Genomic DNA, 23,001 nt, shown 5'->3' on the forward strand with positions numbered 1-23,001 from the left:
GGTCGGATGATGACTTTGTATGCAAAATTCCTGAGACTCGGTAGACGCGGAGGTCTCGGTGCAGGAGGCTCTCGGCGTTCTTTCTTCTACGGCTCTTGCTTGGGAGGTGTGGATTTAGCTTGCGCCGCTGCGTCGTTGTTGCGCCGGGGCCATATGTTCCAGCCATGGCTGTTGTCGTCCTTCGGGAGATCCTGCGGGGGCATCAGCTGCTGCTGGGATGTTGGTAAATGACTGAACTCCATCTCCGTCGGGTCGTAGCCTCTTAGAGAATTCATCGTGGTCGTGGTAGTCATGAATGAAGCGGGAGCACTCACTGGCGAGCGTCGTTAGACCCGCGTTGCGCGAACCCTATGCCGCGCATCCACGGGCGCACCGGCGTCTCCGCGGCGATAAGGCACCCCAACCCCTTGGCCGTTAGGGTTAGCGCTCCTCACGGGGTGACGAGAAGTCAGACAGGCTTTAGCGCCGAAAATGTGGCACTCACAGGCTCACTGGTGGTACCAGGTCATGTCAGGCGTTGAAGACAACTCGTGGATGGTAAATAAACGGTGATCCAATATTCTAATCCGCCACAATCGAAGATTGTCAACGGAGCCCATGAATCGCACGTCCGCTCGTGACGAACGCTTTGCGTAGCAGGGCATCCGCTTGTTGTATTTCATTTTTGTTGAGGCACTGGTAGGGTAGGCTGTACGTGATTCGACTAACTACTAGGCTTCTGACTAGTTTTAGTGTGTCCTCTTCAAGCATGCCATGTCGCCTGTTGGTGATGCGGGTGGTCATGCGTGCGACTTGTACCGTTGTTGCTTTCAGTAGGGTAAAAGTGTGAGTACTGCGCTGGTTGGATTGAACCCACATGCCCAAAATTCTTATTGTTGTCTTTTCGGGTATGGGCGTCCCTTCTATGTAGACGATGAGTTTTAGGTCCTCGTTGGTTGGGACGGTCCGGTTTTGCTTGCCTCTCCAGACTCTCAGCAGTTCCGATTTCTCGGTCGAGCACGAGAGTCCCCTTTCTGCGAGGTATTGCTCTACACAAGAGGCCGCTTGCTGTAGCCTTTCTTCCTTCTCTCCGAGACAGCCCGTGTTTGTCCAGACTGTTATATCGTCAGCATACATTGCATGCCTGATGTCTTCGATGTTCTCTAGTTTTCGAGCTAGGCCTATCATAGCGATGTTGAAGAGTAGGGGTGAGATAACTGACCCTTGGGGTGTTCCTTTGTTTGGAGTGCGAATTTTTTCCGATCGAAGGTCTCCTATGCCGATGGTGGCAGTTCTATCGGACAGGAAGGCTTTGACGAAGCCGTGGATTCTGCGTCCGCAATCCAGGTTGTCTAGGCCCGTAAGGATCGCTTCGTGGCTGACGTTATCGAATGCCCCCTTGATGTCCAGGGCCATTATGACATTTTCTCCCGTCCGAGGTACGTTTCGCAGGACATCTTCTTGTATTTGGAGGAGAACGTCCTGCGTCGAGAGCTTCGCTCTGAAGCCGAACATGGTATGTGGTACACAGTCGTTGTCTTCCATATAATTTTGCAGTCTGAAAGTCACAACCCGTTCGTAAAGCTTGCCAAGACACGACGTGAGTGATATAGGCCTGAGGTTTTCAATTTGTAGCTTTTTACCAGGTTTAGGTATCATTATTACTTCGGCGTGTTTCCAATCTTCGGGAACCGTCTCCGCCTCCCAATGTTTGTTAAGAAAGGTGACGAGCTCTTGTATGAGGTCGTCGCTCAGGTTGCGGATTAGGGCGTTGTCGATTCTGTCCGCTCCGGCTGCCGTGTTTCTGGTGGTGTTTCTTATGGCCGCGTAAACCTCTTCCACAGTTATGGGGCGGTCGAGTTTCTCGTTTTCGGCTCCTCGATACGTTCCTTGGTATCGCGGGGGGTTGTGATCGCCGAAACATTTTTCTCGTGCCTTCTCCAGTAGGGCGATGTCTGATCCCTCGAAGTAGTGGATGAACCGGTGGATGGCTTTATTGTTTTCTGATTTTATTTTGGTCGGATCGATTAGTGCTCTTAAGAGATTCCAGGTTCTGGCCGTGCCTAGAGTTCCCCTAAGTGAGTCGCTGAGTTGGTCCCAATTTTGTTTTGCGAGTTGCGTCGCGTATTCTTCCGCCTTTGCCGTAATTTCTGCTATCTTTAGTTTTAGTTTCCTGTTGTGTTTTTGCTTCCGCCATCTTTTGGTGAGACTGCGTCTCGCTTCCCATAGTCTGAGGAGGTGGGCGTCTACTTCAGGCGTTGCTGTCGTTCTCCTTGGACTTTTTGTGCATCGTTGTCGCGTTTCTCTCAGCATGCCGCTTCATTCCTCCAGTGATTGGATACCGCCTTCAGATTTGTTGCAAGCCCCGCGAAACGCGTTCCAGTCAGTGATTTTCGCCTGTCCAATCTGGCGTCTTATGGTGTCGGATGCTATTCGTGTCCGGAGGATAAAGTGATCGCTGCCTAGATTTTCCATCATGTTTTCCCACTGTGACTCCCTGCTGTTCCTTACGAAGGTGAGGTCCGGGCATGTGTCCGTGCTCACGCTATTCCCGATTCTCGTGGGGGTCGCAGGATCTGTGATTAGACTGCAGCCAAAGTATTCCGCTACTTCCACTAATGTTCTTCCCTTGATATCTTGTTTCTGGTATCCCCAACTCCTGTCCATGGCGTTGAAATCTCCTACGATGATGAGTGCATTTTCTTTGGCCAGCTTGTGCGCTCCATAAAACAGTTCGAAGAGTTTGGCTTTTCTTTGTCTCGGCGGGCTGTACACGTTCAGTAAGAACGTGCTGCGTCCCTTTCGCTTTTTCGGAATAAGTTCAACAAGCGCGTTTTCAACGTCGGTGTCGGCGATGGTATCGTGCCTGATGGCGGCAATGGTTTTGCTGACTAGGACGGCCGCTTTACCTTCGTTTTGACTCTCGTAAACCTCGTACCCTTGTAAGGTCGGCTTGATTCCGGTCTCTTGGAGCGCAATTACATCAGGAGGTGTGAGTTGTGTGTTTATATATTGTTTTAAGAGGGCCTGCTTTTTGCGGTAGCCTCTGCAGTTCCATTGCCAAATATCTAAGTAATCTTGTTCTTGCCGATACGTATTGATCATGTTTACGCGTTACTGCTGTTGCCTTGTTCGCTTGCGAAAGCTGTTAGCGCTGGACGGTTGTACGCCCTTTCCCTAATGTTTTCGGTATGTTTTTGCTTTCTAAAAGCGCTTCTGATCTCTGAGATTTGCCCTTGGAATTGTACTTGCATCTGTTGAATTTACGATTGGATTTGCTGCATCATATCCTGCATCATCTGCTGCATCATCTGTTGCATTCGTGTTTCAAGGTCTCCTTCGTTCGATGCCTGTGGTTGTCATTTTGGAAGGGCTCTAGTCGTGTCGAGTTCCCGCTGTTGTTCCTTTAGTGTTTTTGTGAGTTCCTCAACTTTGCGTTCGAGCTCGTTTTGTTTGATTCGAGCCAGTTCTAGCTCGCGTCTGAGCGCATCGCTGTTCGCGTCCTTCGGTTCTGTGACACGACTGTCTTTGTTGTTTGTGTCACTACCCTTTCCTACCGAGTGCGAAGCAGTGGTAGAAGCCCAGCTCACCTTGCCGCCGCTTGTCTGGGAAAGCTTCTTCTTTTTCTTTTTCTCTTGCTTCTCCCCCTCCTGTGGGCCGGCTGGTGGTAGAGGCGGGAAGGAGTTGGACCTCGATCGGCTCCTCGATGTCTCTCCCTCTGAGCTGAGCCATCGCTTGGGTGGTCGCCCGCGTTGGTCGCTCCCTCCTCTGCCTCCTGTGGGTTTTGGTCTTGCTTTTTTCAATCTCTCTCGGCACTCCTTGGATCCGGTCCGGTGTGCCTCGCCACAGATTATGCACTTGGGTGCGCACTCGTGGTCGTCGGGCGGGTTTGAAACTCCGCACAGTCCGCACACAATAATGTTCGGTGTGGGGCAGACGTCGGAGCGGTGTCCTTGCTGGAAGCAGACGTAACACACTTGCCTAGTGGGGCGGTACTGGTAGCATGGTACTTCTCCTCCGTAATATATGACGAATTTCGGCAAGACCGGGCCGTCGAACGTGAGCACTGCCGTCTTGGATTTTCCAAGCATCCTTGCCTGAAGTATGGTCACTCCTTGAGTTCTGACTCGTAAGTGTGCTTTGAGTTCTTCAGGAGGGGTACCTGGGTCTACACCGTGGATCACGCCGCGCAGGACGTCTTCCGGTGCTGCCACGTAAGCGTTAACATCATAAGTCTTTCCGTCAAATTTGAGACGGGTAATGTGCCGCACTAGCTGTGCCGTTTGCTCGTGCGGGGTGCTAACGATAATGATATTGGATCCGGTGCGAAGCCTTACAAGTAGGTCCTCGTCCTTGCATTGCTGGCCGCACGCCATGACAATGGCGCGCGCTACTTGGTGGGTGGTGAGGGACTTCACCATGAGTCCTTTCTTAGGTCGAATAATGATCTTGTAGTCGCTTCTGGGGAGTGGCGGCATTCTTCGCCTAGGCCTGCTCTGCTCCCTTGATCCATTGTTGTTGCAGCCGGTCGCATCACCCGGTAATTTTCCATCCTGAGGTTTGGCGGCCGGGCCCTTTCCCGTGCCTTTGCGTTCTTTTCGCCTTCGAAGTTTTCTCTGGCGCTTGGATTGTGCAAGCTCCCAGCTGGCATCGTTGTTGTACCCGGCTGGCTTCGACGAGGAGTCGGACGGAATCTCGTCCTCACTTCCGAAGTCGGCGTCTCCGAAGTCGTCTTCATCCATCTCTTGTAATTCGTTGAGAAGGATGTTTGGTGATTGTAGTGGCACATCGTTGTCTTGGCTGGGCCCCGCCATTTGGTCTCTCGTTGAAACGGCGTCGATGCTAGGCGTCGGCGTCTTCGACAAGGTTAGCGTCCCATGCTCTCACGATGTCGAGTTGGGTGGCCCGTTAGGGTTAGCGGGCCGGCGCCCGCTGTATAACTTTCAAGTCCGGTAGAAAGCCGAAAACTGGTCCTACCGCTTGAAATTTCTATCCTGGGGATCCAGCACTTGATATCTTTTCGTTCCGAAGAATATCCGGTGGCGAGAATGATTCGGTCCGGTCGAAATTGGTCCAAATGTGCGGAACCGATGCGACGCGCGTCCGCTTGCTTGAACCGCCATGTAGAATTAAAAACCAGGAAGAACAAAACGACAAGATCCGACACAAAATTGTGTGGGTACCGGAGCACACGGGTCTGGCAGGGAACCGAGAGGCCGACAGGATAGCTCGAGGATACATTACTTTCCGAGCATCCGACGAGACCGCGGAACTCGCGCCAGCACCCAGGGAATACTCGGCCATACTACAAAACTATAGAGGCAGAAGAATGCGATATCCCCCACCGCACAAATCTATCAGCAGAGAGGAAGCTGTCACTTGGAGACAATTACAAACAGGCTCTTTCCCAAACCTACATATACTAAACAAAATGCACCCTACGATATACACGAACAAATGTCCCTGGTGCGACGAAAAACCTACTCTATTCTATACCACATCACATGGGCCTGCCAAAACATAGACGTGGTCCCCAAAATACAAAACCCGAGTGCGGAGCAGTGGGAGACTCTGCTGTCCAGCGACCGCTTTGAAGACCAACAAGGTCTGGTACAGCGAGCTCAACGGGCGGCAATGGCCAGCGGAGCCCTGGACTGAGGGCAACCGACTACTGATTAGAGGCGGACGACTTCGTCAGAGAAGGCTCCTGGGGGTAGAACCAAGACGTCTCTGAAGATGCCCCCAAAGCGCAGGAAAAACCGTTAGTGTAAATAAAGTTTTCCCTTCCTTCCTTCCAATTTGGTCATTCTGTGTAAAACATTTTCTGGTATTTTAAGCCGATTGCAATTGTGGCCTTGTGTATGCGGATGACAGCCTTTTTTGAAGCGAAAGTAAATTTGTAAATTGGTTTTTGAGGAAAGGAAATGGCGCAGTATCTGTCTTGCATATCTCGGCCGACACTTGAACCGCGTCGACAGGGAAGGGAGGAAGGTAGGAGTGAAAGAAGAAAGAGAGAAAGAGGTGCCGTAGTGGAGGTCTCCGGAATAATTTCGACCACCTAGGGATCTTTAACGTGCACTGACATCGCACAGCACACGGGCGCCTTTTGCGTTTCGCCTCCATCGAAACGCGGGCGCCGCGGTCGGGTTCGAACCCGGGTACTCCGGCTCGGTAGACGAGCGCCTTAACCACTGAGCCAACGCGGCGGGTCTTGAAGCGAAAGCTTTACTGCGCTAGGTAAAGCCCAGGTCACCGTGCACGCGGATTTCACCTTCATTTGACTTTCAGATAAAGGAAAGGAGAGTGCTTAACTGGCCCCATGGGACAGTGGACACTTTAGTCGCGCTTTAAGCTGCGAAACCGATGAAGAGTGGCAGCTTCGAAAGCAAAGTAAAGGCGCAGAACTGGCCCCCTGGGACAGTGGACACCTCAGTCGTGCTTTAAACTACGTGGCGGTATAGTGACTGGTGTGCGCTGCATGCGTTGGCATTGACAACGTTGTCGCAGAAAAGCGGCACTGGAGGCACAATGAACGCACAATGAAGGCACAATGAACGCTTTCGGCGTTCATTGCCTTCGGCGTTCATTGTGCTCATTGGCATTGGCATTCACAATGTATTGTAAACTCCGATGATTTTAAGGAAATGAAGTGCGCACAACTGGCTGGAAGCCTGAATCGTACAGAGGAAGTGCGCATAACTGGCTCCCTAGGTCAGTGCACGCCTGAATCGCGCTTTGAGGTATGTGGGGTGGTGAGAGGAGAGATGTGGGCTGGATGCGTTCGCGCCGACAAAGACAACGTTGTGGCAGACACGCGGCACTGCAGGAATAGGCCGCAGCGTTCATTGGGTGAGCGAACTCCTGCGATCAGCCATTAACTGCCACCTGCCAGGGTGGCAGGGTGGGCGCGCTGCAGGGTGGGCGCCCTTCGAATCCAAGACGAGAATCACCTTGTTATTGCGAGGGTGCTCGACAGGCGCGAGTACCTCGTGGCTCAGTTGAAACTGAATGTCACGTGCGGACCTGTGAGGCCGGAATCCGTACATCGTGTCTGCGAGCGTATTACGAGCCTCCAGATATTCGGAGAGGCGATCTCAAACCGTGGTCTCCATAAGCTTGACTGCACAAGATGTTAAAGAGATAGGTCCGAGGTGATCGGTATTGATGGACTTACCTGCCTTGGGGTTGATGGTGACAAGCGCCGTCTTCAAATATAGGGGGAGGGGTATATCTCCTTTCCAAATTGCGTTGATATAACCTTCCAGGGCATCATACGCCGGGTCAGGAAGGTTTGCCAAAAGCTTAACCGTAACCTTGTCTTTGCCTGGAGCTGTACACCGTCTCATTTTATTTATTTATTTATTTTATTTATTTCAAGTTACCCTCTTGGCCCAGAGGGCATTACAGAGGTTAAGTGATGCAGTGGAAAAAGAAAACAGTGCTTAGCAAGAGCCGCCCGCAGATTGTGGAGCGGGAACGCATGATCCAGAGGCGGGTTATTTCTGCCTTCATAGAGGTATTCCTGTTCACGGGGGCCTTGGACTTTACACACAATTCTGATCCTGTAGAGTCTGTGCAGACCCGTCCGTAATACCTCTGAAGTTATGAATTGCTAGTTGCAGATGTTTCTGTGCTTATGCGCGGGTATGAGTCAGACCTATGAGGCTGCGCAATAGCCTCAAAGTATTGCTACTAGACATTTGTCTAGCAGCCGAGTTGTAACGATTCAGCCAGTTGGAGTCGGCAAGCTGGGCAGCATACTCAGCCACCTTTTCGGTGAGGTCATGAATCCAAAAGCGGAGTTAATTGTCATGTTTCGGACGATGCCACCACTTAGTGAGGCTGCGCCGCGCTTCCCAAAGAAGAAGGAGATAGGTGGTGGTGCAAACTTTTTAATAAACAACAGGAGAGTTTGCAGGCCAAAAATGGCCCTTTACATAGGTGGAGTCCTTAGTCCGGGACCCCGCTGGACGAGGCCGCTACTCGCGCCCGTTGGACTAGAGCCCTTTGAGACTCCAGCCCCGAGCAGTTGAGCAGGGCTGCCTCCCATGCCTCTCGGGAAGGGGAAGGATTGGGGGGAAGGGAAGGATTCTTTTGACAGGCCCAAACCATGTGGAAGGTATCGGAAACTTCCCCACAGTGAGGGCAGCGCCCATCAATTTTGGGGTCGAAATGTTTCACTATTGCAGGACACAACAGAGTGTTGGTCTGCAAGCGCCTCAGAGTTCGCTCATCAGCTTTACTCAGGCCCTTAGCAGGGACCGGGAAAAGACGATGGCGTTCGCAATAGTCGTCCAGAATTTCTCTGAACCGCAGAAGCGGTTGCACAATCTCCGAGCCGGAAGGGCCTGGGTGAGGTGCCCGGTAGGTAAGCGCTCGGGCAGCCGCGTCCGCAGCCTCATTACCTCTAACGCCCTGATGGCCTGGAGTCCAAACTATGCGTTTGGGCGAAGGGTCCGATTCCCTCACTGCGCGCTTTAATATACTCCAGGCTAAAGGTGAAATCTCGCCAGCCAGGTAGTGTTGACAGGCTCGACGCGAATCTGTCACGATTACCTTCGAATTCAAGTCCGAGGCGGCAAGCGCAATGGCTACTTCCTCAGCCTGTGCTGAATTTCGAGCTCGAAAGGAGAGCCCGTTAACGCATTGATCCTGGTGAACTACTGCGGCCGTGTAGAATCCATTGGGCGACGGCCCTGCCACGTCAACGTAGTATACACCCTGTTTGGATCCGTGTTGGTGTTCGAGGGCCCGAGCGCGCGCCTCTCGTCTGCCTTCGTGTGTATGTGTGCCCATGTTGCGCGGGAGTGGAGGGACCCAGAGCTTGTGACGCCATAGCTCCGGAATCCGACACGTCTCCTCTGGAGTGCACTCGTGTTGGATGTGCAAGCGGTCTAGCAGGCGGCGCCCGGATGCCGTCTGCGAGAGTCGCGTATATTGGTTCACGAGGTGGGCCTCTCGTAACTCCTGGTAGGAGTTGATCACCCCCAACGCCGACAACTTAGCATTGGAGGTGGCCACTGGGAGGCCCAGTGCTCGCTTTGTAGCCTTTCTAACGATGGTGTCGATTCTTATTTCTTGTTGTTTCGTAGTGCGAAGGTAGGGAGCGGAGTAGAGGATCCTGCTGGTCACGAAGGCATGGGCGAGCCGAAGCGCGTCCCTGCCTCGCAACCCGCCGCGCTTGTTAGAAACGCGATGGATCATGCGTCCGACCTGTTCGCCTACGCGCTTGAGTTTGGCAATAGTGGATTCTGGGCTGAGCCTGTTATGGATGAACAGACCTAGTATGCGGAGCTCCCCGACCTCTTTGATGGGGCCTCCCGTCAGAGAGATTTGCAAACTCGTGTTGTCCTTAGGATCGGATCTGATGTGCAGAAGTTCCGATTTTGCGGGAGCACATTGGAGACCACAGCCGATAGCGTAGCTATCGGTTATGGTGGCGGCCCGCTGAAGGCGGTCCTCCATTTCCCCAAGGCTCCCTTCGGTAGTCCAAATTGTTATGTCGTCCGCGTATAGTGCGTGATGAATGCCTTCCACCCGGGCCAATTGGTGGGGAAGCTGCATCATGGCAATGTTGAAAAGAAGTGGCGACAAGACCGCCCCTTGGGGTGTACCCCGTGTACCCATCGTGTATGGTCCGTATTCGTCATCCTCAATCTTGAGGAAGGCCTGACGCTTGGAGAGAAAGTCTCTTACATATGTGAATGCCTTGCGCCCACAATCAGTGGTACTCAAGTTAGCCAAGATGCTGCTATGACGAACGTTGTCAAAGGCCCCCTTAAGATCAAGGGCAAGGATGGCCTTGTCGTTGTGGCGCATGGCAGTGGGTCGTATTATGTAGCGGTGTAACTGGAGGAGGACGTCCTGCGCAGACATATGCGGTCGGAACCCGAACATAGTGTCTGCAAAGAGGCCCTTGGTCTCTATGTGTGGAGAGAGGCGATCCCTAACCATCGTCTCCATAAGCTTGCCCTCACAAGAGGTTAGTGAGATGGGCCTCAGGTTGTCGGTATTCACTGGCTTGCCTGGCTTAGGGATGAAAGTGACCAAGGAGGTCTTCCATTCGGGAGGGAGTGGACGCCCGTCCCAAATCTGGTTAATGTACCCTAGCAGGTGGAGGTAGGCCGAATCTGGGAGGTTGGCCAACAGATTGACTGTTATGCGATCCCGACCCGGAGCCGTACCTCGCCGCATTTTAGCTAAAGCCGCCTTAAGGTCGTGTAACTCAAAAGGGGCATCAATGTCGGGATTCGGCTTTCCCGCGTACTCGTACTCGGGCCCAACTGGGTCCTCTATGCGGCAGAGATATCTGTCGCACAGGGTGTCCGCGAGTTGAGCCGTCGTACCTTGGTACCCGTGCAAAGCCCGCCGGAGCTGTCTTTGCGTCTCCCCTCTCGTTTGAGTGGGGTCGATGAGACTGCGAAAGAAGCGCCATGTTCCTCTCGAGCTCATCTGACGCGCTGCCGAATTACACTTCTCTATCCAGTTTGAATCGGTGAGCTGGGCAACATACGCCGCAGCCTGCTCCGTGAGGTCGACAATGCGAGCTTTAAGTTTGCGATTCAGCTTTTGCTTCTTCCACCGTTTGGTAAGACTCCGGCGAGCCTCCCACAAGTGCAGGAGGTGATTGTCCACTGCAGGGACCTCTTCAGTGGTCTGAAGTGTCGTGACGTGTTGTCTTTGTATTGTGTCTAATTGCTTTGCCCACTCCGCATATCCGCCGGATAAGAGCACGGGAGGTATCTCTTTTGTTCGAAACTTATGCCAATCGGTCAATTTAGTGTGGCCCCACTTTTTGCGAGCCGCCTTCGCCAGAAGAGTCACCCGGAGAAGGCAGTGATCGCTACCAAGAGTCTCTCCCAGGTTCTCCCAGGTAGCGTCACTGGTGTTCGTAACGAGAGTCAGGTCAGGGCATGTGTCTCGCGTAACCGAGTTGCCCACACGTGTGGGACAACACGGATCCGTGAGGAGTGTAAGACGAAGTGTGGAGATGAGCTCCGCCAGCTTGCGTCCTCTGGCCTTCTCAAAGTGGTAGCCCCAATGTAGGCTTGGAGCATTGAAGTCCCCAACGATCACTAGAGGTTCCTTGTCAGCCGATTTGAGCGCGCGGTAGAAGATTTCGTTGAAGGTCACGCGCGGCTTATGCGGGGGGCAGTAAATGTTAAGGACATGTATTGATGGGTCGCGGCGCTTGAGCGGCAGGACCTTGACCATACTGTATTCCTGTTCAGTCTCCAGTTCGAGGTCTACTGGGACTGCGGTGTACGCTTTGTTCACCAGGATGCACGTTGTAGGACCGCCTTGAAACGAGCTATACCCTGTGAATTTAGCATCTGCGCCGGGTTCCTGAAGAGCTAGGAGCGCCGGTGCGGTACCGAGAGACTGCAGGTAGAGCTGGAGGTGTGACCGTTTTTTCCAGCTCCGTAGACCCCTGCAGTTCCACTGTATGATCTCGAATTGCTCCGAATTGTTGTTGGCTTTCCGCTGGGGTCGGCTAGCCATCGTGAACGTGATTATTTAATTTTGGGGGCCAGGTCCCACTCCCGAAGGTGATGGGGCCTCAGGCAGAGGCACCAGCACGTCCGGAGAGAGAGCGGCCGGAATGTTTTCTAGTGAGCCTGTGGCCTGGCGAAGGACCACCTTCCGCCTGCGGAGGTCTGGTCGCGGAGACCGCGAGCGGGAGCGGCTTTGACTGAGTTGAGCTTCAATTTGGTCCTGAACAACAGAGAGAGCTGTCTCAGTAACCTGTGCCACTATAGCAGGCATGATTTTTGCCAATTCGGCCTGAAGAAGTTGCTGAATGGAGCCCCGGACCGCTTCCATGATTTTACCTGGCAGAGCATCAATTTCGCTCTCCAGGTTGTACAGGCGGCTCTCCACCATTGGCAGCCTACCAACCACTGTGCTGGCCGACTGCTGCGACACGCTTGTCAGCCCAGATGCGACCGAGGCATTCTCATCTCGGTCCTCCGGCTCGGCTAGTTCTATAGGCTCGGAAGGACCAGCTTGAGGTTCTTTACGTCCCTCTAACTTAGCCTCCAGCTCCTGAATTTTCCGCACTAGGAATTCTGTTTGGCGCCTAAGTTCAACATTTTGCCTCTGTAGGGCGGCTTCCGTAGGGGAGAGGGAGGGAGAAAGAGGCCCGGAGGCAGCCCTAGCCCAATCGCTCACCTTGTTTTGGGCGGTCGCTAGAGGCGGGAAATCCCCAGCGCTGAAGTTCGGCGACCTCGCCTGGGTCCCGGACTTCACAGCCGTCTTGACATGACCGGACTTGCCCGGCGCAGAAGTGGACTTGCTGTCCTTGGCATTGGTGGGCGGAGCTTGCTTCTGAGCTGACTTCCGCTTGCTTTGACTCCGTGATGGTCCCGGCTTGATCGGTTTCCGGTACTTGCCGACGCAGCCGGCAGCACCGGTGAAGTGGGCACCCGCGCACAGCAGACATCGGGGGGTGCACTCATGTTGTGGTATGCCCTCGGGTGTGGTGGCCACCTGAGAGCCGCAGAGGCCGCAGCGTCCCGACTGCGGCCGCGGGCAGATGTCAGCCCGGTGCCCCACCGTGCCGCATCGATGACAGGCGGGGATCGTCTTCTTGTACAGTCTCACAGGAATGCCCTGGTCGCTGCAGAAGATTTGGCGGGGTACCTTCTTCCCTTGAAAGGTGACCACTGCGATGGCGGTGCCGCCCAGCTTGCGCACAGAAAGTATTTCTCCGTGTCTCCACTCCAGCTTCTGCTTGAGGGAGGCCGACGTTTCGCCGGGGTGAACGTTGATCACTCCCTTGCAGACCTCGCCAGAAGCCTTGGCGTGCCCGCGAAACAGAAGCTGGCGGTCGCCGACCGTCAGCGTGACATCGCCGAGGAGCTTCTCAGCGGCTGGCACAGAGTTCACGCCACACACCAGCACATTTTGGTCCCACACGGGCCATACAGAGAGTTGCACCTCTCCACAGTCCCGTATGATGTTGCGCACGGCAACTCCGGCTTCACCTGGAGCGAAGGTGGCCTTCAGATCCAGCGTCTCGCGTGGCTTGAGCACCACGATGAGGTCGTCGCGTCCAATGCGCGGCGTCTGCTGCGGCCGCCACTGGGGTTTGCAAGTTGCACCCTTCAAGGCCGCGCCACCGACACTTCCTTGCGAAGCGTGCGGGGACCGAACTGCCGCCTGGTGCTGGGCGGCGGCTCCAGTTGGCTTGGGAGCGTTCGTCTTCTGCCGGCGTCTCCAGATTTTGACCATATCTGCCAAATAGTCATCTTCCGATGTTGGAAGGTCCTCGGGTTGAACGGTTTCCATGCGTACGACTTGCATGGACAGCGGATCATAGCCGGTAACCGTATTTGGAACCGCCATCGCCGGGGAATCCCCAGCCGGGGCTGGCGAACGCCGGCGAACGCCCCGCCGCCGTTAGGCTTAGCGCCGCGGCGGTGGGCGAAAGCTTCAAAATCTCAAAATTTCGTCAAAAATGGGCCCACCTTGATGGAAGTGGGGCCCACTTGTGCCGCTGATCTTCGCGGAGACGATGGTGCCAAGATTCGTGGGGTCCGAGTTGACAGACCGCAATAAGGAGCGATCAGAATAGGAGCCGATGTGCGCCCGTCTTCTCCCTTCGCGCGCCCTCAGCGTCCCCCAAGGAGATAGCTGTCCACATCATTCGCCTTATCTGAGTTTTATTTGCGTCTCATGTTTGTGTAGCGTTTGCAGAATGGTGTGTGCCGAGGAGGAGTAGTTGTTTTGGAGCAGACTATACAATCAATCAATCATTCAATCATTCATTTTATTTCCTTAGAAAAGGAGGAGTACGGGACTAAAAGCTCGAACAGCTTGACGAGGTCCCGACCCCTTGTTAGTTGGAATGACAGCAGGATGACGGCCAGTCTTACACAAAAAAATGAAAAAATATCACAAAGCAACGGGTAATACAGAATGAAACAAGACGGCAATCAATCGGAGAAGCAACAAAAGGTAATACAGATAAATCAACACACATAAGCAACAGTGGTGAACAAAATTAGGCGAATAGGAAGGCATGGTTTAGCCTTGCAAATGAAGAAGTTGACAAAAATGTTTAATGCGACAGTTTAGGTTTCTGGAGGGATCAAAATTTTGTCGGTCTAGTAAGTTTAACAGCGAAGGTAATGTATAAGATAGAGATTGTTCATCGTAGGAGGTTCTCGGGGTGTGTACAAACCACATTTCTTTATGTCGGGTCTGACGAATATTTGTGTTTTTTTGGAGTTTTGCCAGATGAATTATGTAATCAATGCATCAATGCCAAACTTTACAAAAGCTTTGTAGCACAACATCAACCTGTAATTATAAAAACAAAACACAGGAAGAATTTCATATTTTGGAAAAAGTGGTTGTGTGGAGTATGTATAATGGACATCAGCTATGTAACGTACAACTCTTTTTTGTAGCAAATGTAGTTTCTGCAAGTTTGTCACGCCAGTTGTGCCCCACACCATGATGCAATACTGCATGACAGATACCACCAGTGCATTGTACAACATTAATTTTACCTTGGTCGGGAGAATGCGACGCAGACGAGCAATGACACCAATGGCAGATGACAATTTTGATTGTAGGTGATCAACATGCTCATTCCAGGTAAGGTGCTGTGAAAAATGCACCCCGAGGATGTTAACGGAGTCCACTATCTCTAACTGCTCACTGCCCAGACACAAATTCATATTAGTTGTCAACATCTTACCTCTAGGCGTGTACAAGATTACTTTTGTTTTCTTCGGGTTGATTTTTAAGCAGTTTATCGCGGACCAGCGCTCTAAGTCAGACAGCGTCTTATTAGCCTTTATTTCTAAATCTGTTTCCACGTTGCCTGTAATAAAAATGGTTGTGTCATCGGCACACGAAACGAATGTAGCATTATCTGTGCAGCTTGCGATGTCATTTATGTAAATTAAGAATAAAAGTGGGCCCAAAATGCTTCCTTGCGGCACACCAGTGGTAACTGCCTTCCGTGAAGGTATTGCGTTATTGGCATCTACAAACTGTGACCTGTGGGACAGATAAGATGACAAAAGCGAGTGGGCGATTCCACGCACACCATACATTTCTAATTTGTTAAGAAGGATGGAATGATTAATTAAATCAAAAGCCTTAGAGAAGTCTACATATATGCCTAATGCCATATGCTTACACCTGAACGCGTCTAAAATTATTTCTTTTTGGCTCAGGAGGGCTGTTTCCGTAGAGCGATGCTTTCTAAACCCATGTTGAAAGTCTGCAATCAAATGGTGGCGGTTGAAGAATGAGAGTAATCGCTCATGCATTATCTTCTCAATGCCCTTAGAAAATACTGGAACTATTGATATCGGCTGATAATTATTCAGTGCAGTTTTATCACCGCGCTTGAAGACGGGAACAACGCGGGTGATTTGCATCCTCTTAGGAAAGGTACCTGTTGATAATATTATGTTATAAACATGGGCAAGAATAGGGCTTATAATATCGAGCACAAACTTTACAGGGCGAATCTGGATGCCATCGGCATCTAGTGACTTGCTATTGCTTGTAGCTCTGATACATGAAAAAACTTCAAGAGAGGTAGTGGGAGCAAGGAAAAGCGATGCTCCATTCCTGTTTACTGGAAGAAACTGAGCGGCGTAGTTAGTGAGGCTGTGTTCTATGTCCTGTAGCGGTGCTTGAGTAAAAACTTCATTAAATGCGTCTGGTACTGCATCTCCAGAAATTTGCTGCCCATCATGTTTCAATATATCAGGAATAGCTGAGTAGGAGCTAGGCTGTAACAAAGCATTCAATTTGCGCCAAAGTACATCACTTCGCTGGTTAGCAGGGTCACTAAATATTGCTAAAAAATAAGCATCTTTGGCAGCTCTAAGTTTTTTTGTTAAACTGTTTCTGTATTTCTTAAACTTCTTAAATAAGGCTTCATCCCTAGATTTTACAAATTTGGCATATAAAAAATGTTTTTGTTTGATCATGTCAAGAAGCTCAGGGGTCAGCCAAGGTTTCCGCGCTTTCGATGGCCTTGTAATTTTTTTGCGTGGAAAGTGTGTATTATATAATGGTTTAAAAATATTAATAAAAGCGGAATATGCAGAGTCACTGTCTTGTGCGCAATAAAGGCTATCCCAAGTTTGCTGAGCAATGGCGTGGCTAAAAGCCTCCAGATTTGATGGTGTGATTGACTGAACATAAACTGGTTCCTTAGTTTTCTGAATCAAATGATTGATCTTACTTACTAGTAGAATGATGCCTAGATGGTCACTGATATCAGTGTACAGAACGTCGGCCTTTAACGAATGAATATTTATATTTGATATGAATACATCCAATAACGAGGCACTGTCAACAGTCACGCGTGTTGCTGTAGAAATTGTATTCGAAAAACCGCAAGTTGTAATTAGAGTCTGGAAATCCTTTTGCAGCGGAGAAGATGACAGCATGTTTATATTGACGCCACCTCCTAAAACTAGATTCTATTTTTCTTCTGTTGCATAACTAAAAAGCTTTTCAACGAAAGCAAGAAAGCGGGTGGCATCGCCTGATGGTGGTCTGTACACAACAGAGAACAAGTTTGTACGGTTTTGTAGTGTTAATACCTCATAATCAGAAGTTATAGCGGTGAAATCGTCGACTGGTTCAGCAACAATATCATCTTTGAGCAAAAGCGCTACACCGCCCCCTCGCTTATCATGTCGACTACAGAAGAACGACTGATAACCAGAAAGCCGGAACAATTGTGATGTAGGCGTTAACCAAGTTTCGGTTAACATTATGACTGTAATCGGTATCCTAAAGCTATGTATTAACATGGTCAGTTCATCTGTCTTATGTGCTAGCGATCGAACATTTTGATGAAAAAATGTCATTGCTGGTTTTTTATCTGATATAAAATCTTTTACCTCGGACGGCAGATAACCCATATTTTAAATAAGGAGCCACCAGAAAAGATGAACACATTTGTTGTTCCTAAGTAATTTTCTGCAAATCATCAAGATGGCAAATGGGTACAATGAGACTGCCTTCTGATTTCCGGGCGAAAATCTTGCCGTTTTGATACCAGGCATACTTCCAGCCGAGTTCTTTCTTTTTGCTGTTGACCGCTCCAAACAAGCGTTTCATGGGAGGAGATAAGTGTTCATTGATGTAAATCGGAGTACTGGGCTGCAGGGATTGACGGAAAGTGCAGGGATTGACGGATACGGAGGCAGGGATTGACGGAAAGTCGTCCAGTCAGGTAGGCGGGCCTGCGCTATGGGGCGGTGTAGGAGGCGAGTATAGATGATAGTGTTGATCATGTAGTGGCCACTACAAACGGTATCCTTGGTGTTGGATCCAGTCTGCGTGTCTTATGTTGCGGGTGTGGTTAAGGTCGGGACAAGTGTCCCGAGTTCCGGAGTTTCCACGCGTGTTGGATTGACGCGGTCAGTATAGAGAGTAGTGCCCAACCGGGAGATTAGTTCCGCAAGCTTTCTGCCTTGCGACTCTTCCTTGCGATAGCCCGACAATTGACTGGGGGCGTTGAAATCGCCCACTATCAGTAGGGGGTCGCTACCTGCGATTTTAGCGCCTTGCTAAAGATGTCCCAGAACATGATGTTCTTAAGTTTAAGGGGACAGTATATTTTATGCACGGTTGGGTCAGCGCGACGCAGGGGGAGGACTGTCACCATCACGTCCGAATAGGATAGATCAAGTTCGAGATCGACCTCCTGCGCGGTGATGTCTTTGTGGACAAGAAGACAGGTGAACGGTAACTCGACAGCCTCACCGCAGACGCAGGTTCCTAGAGTGCGACTAACTGACGGGTGCTCAAAAGTGTCGAGATATAATCTCAAGTCAGCTTTTTACGGTCTTTGAAACCGCGGCTGTTCCGTTGCATGAGAGAGAAAGCCTGATGTTTTGGGGGAAGGCTGGGTGGTCTAGTTCCCACTGCCATGTAAAATTTTGGGCTGAGTTGGGCTGTACTCTGCAGCTACGGCTCCCAGGCCCTGAACTGGGAGGGGCTGCCCAGAAACTTCGGTGGTTACGCTCCAGTCAGCATTTCGCGTAAATTTATATGGACGGTTAACGTCTTTTAGCGGTCTAGGCCTACGGCCGAGGCGTGGCCCTGTCTCGTTAATCCATGTTTTAATGTTACTGGTTAATGTGCATGGTTACTGGTTAATCCTTGGTTAATTTTACTAGCAAGAGGTGGACATGCGCAGTGTTATCCACACTTCCAATGATAGCGTCGCGCAGGCTCATCTCTTGCGAGATGAGCATGCACACGACGGCGCCTGCTATTCTACGCCACGGGTCTCTAAACGACGTCGTGTTAATGACGGCAGCCGGACACGATGACCAGCATAGTGAGTAGCAGAAGCAGTTAGAGTAGGGCTTGCATAGGCTTTGTGAAGCTCCGTTTATTCGGCTTCTTTGCACACGTTCACGACATGAAGTTTGCCTGTCTGCGTAACCAAGGTCGGGCCGACGTCGCAGCCGATGGCCAGTATATGTATGGCGAATCTCAGTCCCGAGTGTTTATTTATTTATTGCAAGTACCTAATACCCATGAGGTATTATTGTAGGGCGGATATAACTACATACAATAGCACATGCGAATAAGATATTGGGAAACATGTCAGCAAGGTAACACGACATACTAAAAGAAGACTAAATGAATTTACAGGTAGTGTGAGAGATAACATAACATATATCGGCACAGCACTAGTAAACCCACGAGACCTAGAAGAAATGAGATCATCATTTCAAGAGTACTTTGAAAATCAGGTGCATAAACCACATCATTCTGAGGCTTATTTCAGTCCAGAAATGTACTACGGAAAAATGAATACTTAAATACATTGATGCGGCATTGATAGCTCTTAATCTTTTTTCGTGTTGTCTAGTCTCTCGGAAATGTATTATGGCTCCTTTGGATAAGTGTTTTTATTAATACCGGTACAATCATTGTAAATGCCGTGCAAGAATTTCAGCCTGCAGATTTTTCTTCGGGTTGCCAAAGTCTTCTACCCAATGAAGTCGCGAAGTTCTGAGCTCTTTATAAGAAAATTGTAATTCCCAGTCACAAACCTTGCAGTACAAGGGCCTCTAGAATTTTGCCTCCATCGAAATTCAACCGCTGCCGCCGGGATCGAACCCGCGTCTTTCGGGTCAGCAGCCGAGCACCATAACCACTGAGACACTGTGGCAGCTTGCTGCAAGGTTTAATTCCCAGTCACAAACCTTGCAGCGAGCCGCCGCGGTGGCTCCTTGGTTATGGTGCTCGGCTGCTGACCCGAAAGACGCGAGCGGGTTCGATCCCGGCTGCAGCAGTCGAATTTCGATGGAGGTGAAATTCTAGAGGCCCGTGTACTGTAGGACGTCCATGCACGTTAAAAAAACACCGGGTGGTCGAAATTTCCGGAGCCTTTGACTACGGCTTCTAGCATAGCCATAGTCGCTTTGGGACGTTAAACCCCCTAAACTAAATGAAACTAAACCTTGCAGCGCGCTTCTGTACCCTTTCTAACTTGTCAACGAGTGTACCCGTGAAGGAGTCCCATGCTACACGAGCATATTCTAATACTGGCCTGACATTTGTTAAATATAATGGTTCTTTTAGTATCTGCGGAGAGCTTTTGAAATTCTGTTGAAAAAAATACAAAAGACGAGAAGCTTTGGCGGTTATCTTGTCAATCTGGGCTATCCAGTCTTGGGATGCTGTGAGTATAACACCAAGATATTTAAGCTTATCTATAGTTTGGACAGTGTCATAGTTTAGGAGGTACGATACAAGTCTTTTTTTTTGTAAATTGCACATAGAAACACTTAGATGCATTCAATATGCCATGCTCCACTTTAAGAATCAGTCACAAACTCTGTCAAGGTCAACCTGTAATAAGCTCAAATCATCAAGGCAAGTGACAGGGGAATACAAAACGCAATCGTCAGCTTACAGTCTTACAGTGGATCTGAGGCCGACAGTTATATCATTGATGAATGTGAGAAACAGTAACGGTCCGAGCACAGAGCAGTGTGGCACTCCAGATAAAACATCCACAGGCGAGGATGACGCACCACAGATGCTGCTGGCGGGCGCTTAAACAATCTTTTAACCAACCGAACAGGTAGTCAGGAAGACCAAGGCATGATATTTTTTTCCAGAAGAAGGTGGTGTGCCACAACATAAAAGGCCTTCTTAAAATCTAGAAAAATAGCATCTATCTGAACACAGTTGTTTATCACGGATGCAATGTCATGAATGAACTCAGTTAGCTGCGTTGCACATGACAGACCTGATCGAAAACCGTGCTATGCTGATGTGACAAAACTGTTATCTTGAAGGTGTTTTGCAAGTCCAGAATAGATTATACGCTCCAGGGTTTTGCAGCAAACAGATTTCAAAGATATGGGGCAGTAATTAGAGTCCTGGCTGCGGTCACCTTTTTTGTGAAATGGTGTGACATTGGCTATTTTTAAATCTTTAGATAGTTTCGCGGTCTGTAGTGAGTTGTTTCATAAAATAACCAAAAAGGGACTAATATGTTCTGCGCAGTACTTTAGAATATAGTTAGGAATGCCGCCGGGACCTGGTGCGGAATGCGCATTTAGGATTTGCAGCAATGATTAGACACCCTCTTCGGTTACAACCATTCCGGCATTGCATTCAGCTGTTCCCGCTGTTCCGTAACAGCGTCTGAGCGCCAAGCTAAGAAGACGGAATGAAAATATACATTAAAATACTCGGCTCGTGTTATGTGGTCTTTCAATGAATTGTCGCCATCCTTGATGGGCGGAATACCAGCAACATCCTTTTTGTAGCATTTGATAAACCGCCACACTTCTTTTGTGTTCGTTTTTAGTTTGTCTGCCAATGAGGATTGGTAGAAGCGCTTTGCTGCCTTTGATTCGCTCTTAAGGTTTGGAGTAAGGATTTTCAGTCGTGCGTACAAAGATGGGTTTTTTGTTTTACAAAACCTTTTATAAACCTCAGCTTTCTTTCTAATTGACGCACGCATTTTTTAATGATGCATGGTTTATGTGCTCGTTTATTAGGTGACATCAGCGTTCCGGGAATAAAAAGATCAACGAGATACAACAGCTTATTACTGAATGTTGTCCAGAGTTCGTATACATCACAGGAATTGGAACTACGTATCTATGAAAACCGCAGAAAATGAATCAAGTTCCCTAAAAATTCAGGGGGGCATTTTGTTCACCTAAAGTGCGGTGAGGCAAAAGCCTTAAGCGCGGTGTTGCTGCTTGTGTCACTGATGCGTTGTTAAGATGTTAGGCTTCGCCTCTAAGAGTGAAACGCGACAGCGTCTTGCAACGCTGCCAATGAGTCCATAGAATGCCATTGCCCGTTCGGTTCTACGCCTTGCTCGTCGGTAAATTGGTTTTTGAGGAAAGGAAATCTACCTGTCTCTCATATCTCGGTAGACACCTAAACCTCGCCGTAACGGGAAGGGAGGAAGATGGGAGTGAACGAAGACATCGTATTCACTAGACGCGCCTTTGTTCATTGCATACCATCGAGCTGGCATGGCGGAGTAGTAGCATGCTCGTCTCGCACTCCGGAGACCGGGGTTTGCTTCCCGAGCTCGACGAATTTCCTACTTGGTTTTATTTATTTATCTTTCCTGAGTAGAAAGGTTAATTAGGCTATTCGGGTAATTAAGCAATTAACTAAACTCAGTTCCACTTGGAGCATCACTATATGATTCCTTTAATTGGTTGCATGGTTGCTAGCCAAAGTACAATTGGCCCCGTTTGAAATTCGCGCACTGCGACGTCACGACCGTTTTGACCAATTGAAAAGCGTGACATTTCTGTCAACAACCCCTGCTTACAACGATGAGGCATTAAAGGCTTCCGCCTTAATTATGGCGTCATAGTAACCTTTTTCACACATACAAACTTTTCTATGACATTGCTTCGGCACTTCTACTGGGCCAACTGTGGCCAAGTTAGCCGCCGATAGGGGCCTAGAATGGGCTTAACATCGTTTCTTTGATTGGGAAAGCGCGTGTGGCAGGCAGTTCGCTGGACTACACAGGAGGCTGCCGAGCCCGATAATGCGGCTCGGGGCTCGAATCGCAGGTCATGTTCTCTGCGCTGAGCGTGCCCAAATAGCGGCCCTTGAGGTGCTCAGGTAGCGCGCACTCGGAGTATGTCCAGCTGTCTTCGTAGCCAACAAGGAAGCGCAGGTGGCAGTCGCATCGAAGAGGGTTTCCTGCGCAAAGGTTCGAACAAGGCATTGATTTAAAACAACAGGCAATAAAGTTATAATAGCTGGATATTACCGCGACTGACCTATGGGGCAGAAATGCATAGGGTAATAAAGAAAAGGCTTTATATTAAATCGTGGACAACGCAGTGATCTAGGGAAAGGAAATGATAGATGTTGCGCGAAGAGACAGGAGGAGGGCTGAGTAGGTAAGGGAATCAACGCAGGGTAATTCAATCCTAGTCGAAATCAAGAAGAAGAAATGGGGTTGGACAGGGCGTGTAATGCGAATGTAATATAACCGATGGTCGTTAAAGGCAACGGACGGGATTGCAAAAGAAGGAAGAAGGAGTGGCGGAAATTTAGGTGAGTGGGTGAAATTAATTAGTTTGCGTGGTAAAGTGGCCGTGGCAGGAACAGGCCAGGGTTAACTGGAAATGTATGGGATGGGCCTTTGTCCCTTCCGTAGGTGTAGTCACGCTGATGATGGCGAAGTAATAATTGTATGTATGCGGAATTTAACAACTCATTTTACTGCCCTCACACCGCACCATATATAGGCACGTACAAAAACTGACGCAAGAATGAAGGAAAGGACGCAAGTGAAGTCAGCACGCGTGTCAAATGAGGCTGGAATTTTTTTTCTCCGGAGCAAACTAACTGAACTGACGCGCCATCCATGTGCGCATCACTTCCTCAGTTCTGTTTTTCTGCAAGCGGATCTTGATGGCCATCTCTACCGTGCTCTGGACATTCGAGACACTCTGCATTCTGTAATCGACTTGAGTGATATCAGCTCCTTAGGACTGGGGTTCTAATCCCGATGTT

At 50.0% G+C, this 23,001-nt stretch overlaps 1 protein-coding gene and 1 long non-coding RNA gene across 2 annotated transcripts in view; one reads left to right on the forward strand and one right to left on the reverse strand.

Annotated features, from left to right (window-relative positions):
- The window catches only part of LOC149338269 (uncharacterized), a 90,089-nt gene that overhangs the window by 53,280 nt on the left and 13,808 nt on the right, over positions 1-23,001 (forward strand). The window lies entirely within an intron of this gene.
- LOC149338273 (toll-like receptor 2) overlaps positions 19,721-23,001 on the reverse strand; it is a 68,633-nt gene continuing 65,352 nt past the window's right edge. The window contains exon 3 of the mRNA XM_089547586.1: positions 19,721-22,179. Coding sequence (XP_089403712.1) covers positions 21,995-22,179 — 185 coding nt within the window. The 3' untranslated portion in view covers positions 19,721-21,994. The remainder of the gene's footprint in view (positions 22,180-23,001) is intronic.

Source organism: Amblyomma mixtum, chromosome 6, assembly GCF_055824585.1.
Source record: "Amblyomma mixtum isolate Tamu chromosome 6, ASM5582458v1, whole genome shotgun sequence".
Taxonomy (NCBI): Eukaryota; Metazoa; Arthropoda; class Arachnida; order Ixodida; family Ixodidae; genus Amblyomma; species Amblyomma mixtum.